Source organism: Arachis stenosperma, chromosome 6 (assembly GCF_014773155.1).
Source record: "Arachis stenosperma cultivar V10309 chromosome 6, arast.V10309.gnm1.PFL2, whole genome shotgun sequence".
Lineage (NCBI taxonomy): Eukaryota > Viridiplantae > Streptophyta > Magnoliopsida > Fabales > Fabaceae > Arachis > Arachis stenosperma.
The window spans coordinates 103,477,097-103,479,007 of record NC_080382.1 but is presented as its reverse complement, the minus strand read 5'-3'; the positions used below and the strand labels follow the sequence as shown (position 1 = coordinate 103,479,007).

The 1,911-nt window shown below is 36.2% G+C and overlaps 1 protein-coding gene across 1 annotated transcript; it reads right to left on the bottom strand.

Annotated features, from left to right (window-relative positions):
• Nucleotides 1–214: 214 nt before the first annotated feature.
• LOC130934350 (uncharacterized) lies at nt 215–1,243 on the bottom strand. The gene is made up of 4 exons (XM_057863928.1): nt 1,221–1,243; nt 891–981; nt 693–794; nt 215–601 (listed from the first exon to the last, which is right to left on the bottom strand). Exons 1-4 carry the CDS (start codon nt 1,241–1,243, stop codon nt 215–217), a joined length of 603 nt encoding a protein of 200 aa, XP_057719911.1.
• Between the last annotated feature and the right edge of the window lie 668 nt (nt 1,244–1,911).

Here is a 1,911-nt window from a genome sequence, read left to right as displayed (position 1 = left end):
AAAAAATCTTTTAATTTTTTAATGTTACGTATAAATTTAACTGATTATGTTTGCAATTACAGTAAAAAAAAAATAATTGACTTAATACACAATGAAGTGGAATTCTATTATGCTCAAAAAAATAATTGACTTAGATCACAAACGAAAATAGTTAATAACAAATACTTCTCAAAGTATACTGTTCACAAAGGAAAAGAAATTGCAATTAAGATCCCTATTCTGCTCCACTCCCCAATGACTTAAGCTGTGCATCAATTTCAGGTGGCAAAGTATGTCCTTGCTGTTGGATGATGTATTTCACCAGGTTCTCCATGATCTGTATCTTTGACTTGTCTTCTGCTTTCTCTGCCTTCAATTCTGTAATCTCCGCCTTTTGTTCTGCTGCCACTTCCTTCAATTCTGTAAGTTCTCTCTGATACTCCTCAATTTGCACTCTAGGGGTCGATTGTGGAGTATTATGAATAATTTCGCTTGGACATGGTCCAAAACCTAACCCCCGAACTCGTCCTGAATGCTCCTTTCCAAGGACTTGCGCAAGTGAATCAGTAACAGAAATCTCCTTCGAGGTTCCACCTTGGCTCTCGATACTCTCAACCGCTTCCTACACACATACTAGAGTTAAGTTTAAGTGTTTTTGAAGTTAGCAACATGAATAGACTAACAGATGTAAATCATTCTTAACCACTACTTACTCCAACAACACGCGCATCATCATTCATGTATGAGCCATCCCTTTTTTTATGAGTCATAATAAACATCTCTCCTCTGCTGATGCGTCTTTGCTGTTTTTTCTCCTACAACCACATAAAATATTTGCCCAATCATACATGTTACAAAAGAATATAACAAACCAAAAATATATGTATCAAACATAATACACACATAATTACCTCTTCATCCCTTAGCCTTGCTGTTGTCTTAGAGCCCCCAGTGTGTGTATATAGTTGCTTCGACCGATTCTGAGAATTGTTTGCACATTTTCTATACATAAATACACAAATACAGTTTATCATGCAATTAATTGTATAAAGTAACGATGCCTTCATAGTGTCACAGATTTTATTTTTTAAGGTTTGAAACTAATTCGAGAGATTTTTGGCTTTTTAATTATACCACTTTCTATAAATATTTTATTCAGGTATCAAAAATGTTAAAAAATTGCAACATTAAATGGAGTACCAATTTAATATTAATTATTACCTTTGTAGATTCCTTCAAACGATAGTGAATGAATCATCTCCATTGTTGTGCATCTATTCCTGATGGGTTACGCTTGGCATTTACTTCGAAACTCTCTTCCTCGTCGTAAACCTTGTGAAACAAGTGGTTTCTTGCTTCCTTCCAGTTTTTTCCCAACCTTTGAATCATTACCCGCTTTATTTTTCCCTTGTCATCCTCCTCATTGATGAGCGGATAATTTGTACGCTTTTTGGCATTGTTTTTAGTATGTTTTCAGTATCTTTTAGTTAGTTTTTAGTATATTTTTATTAGTTTTTAGTTAAAATTCACTTTTCTGGACTTTACTATGAGTTTGTGTGTTTTTTCTGTGATTTCAGGTATTTTCTGACTGAAATTGAAGGTTCTGAGCAAAAATCTGATTCAGAGACTGAAAAGGACTGCAGATGCTGTTGGATTCTGACCTCCCTGCACTCGAAGTGGATTTTCTAGAGCTACAGAAGCCCAATTGGCGCGCTCTCAACGGCATTGAAAAGTAGACATCCTGGGCTTTCCAGCAATATATGATAGTCCATACTTTGCCCAAGATTTGATGGCCCAAACCGGCGTAGCAATTCGGCCTCAGAAATTCCAGCGTTAAACGCCGGAACTGGCATAAAACTTGGAGTTAAACGCCCAAACTGGCATGAAAGCTGGCGTTTAACTCCAGAAAAGGTCTCTACACGAAATGCTTCA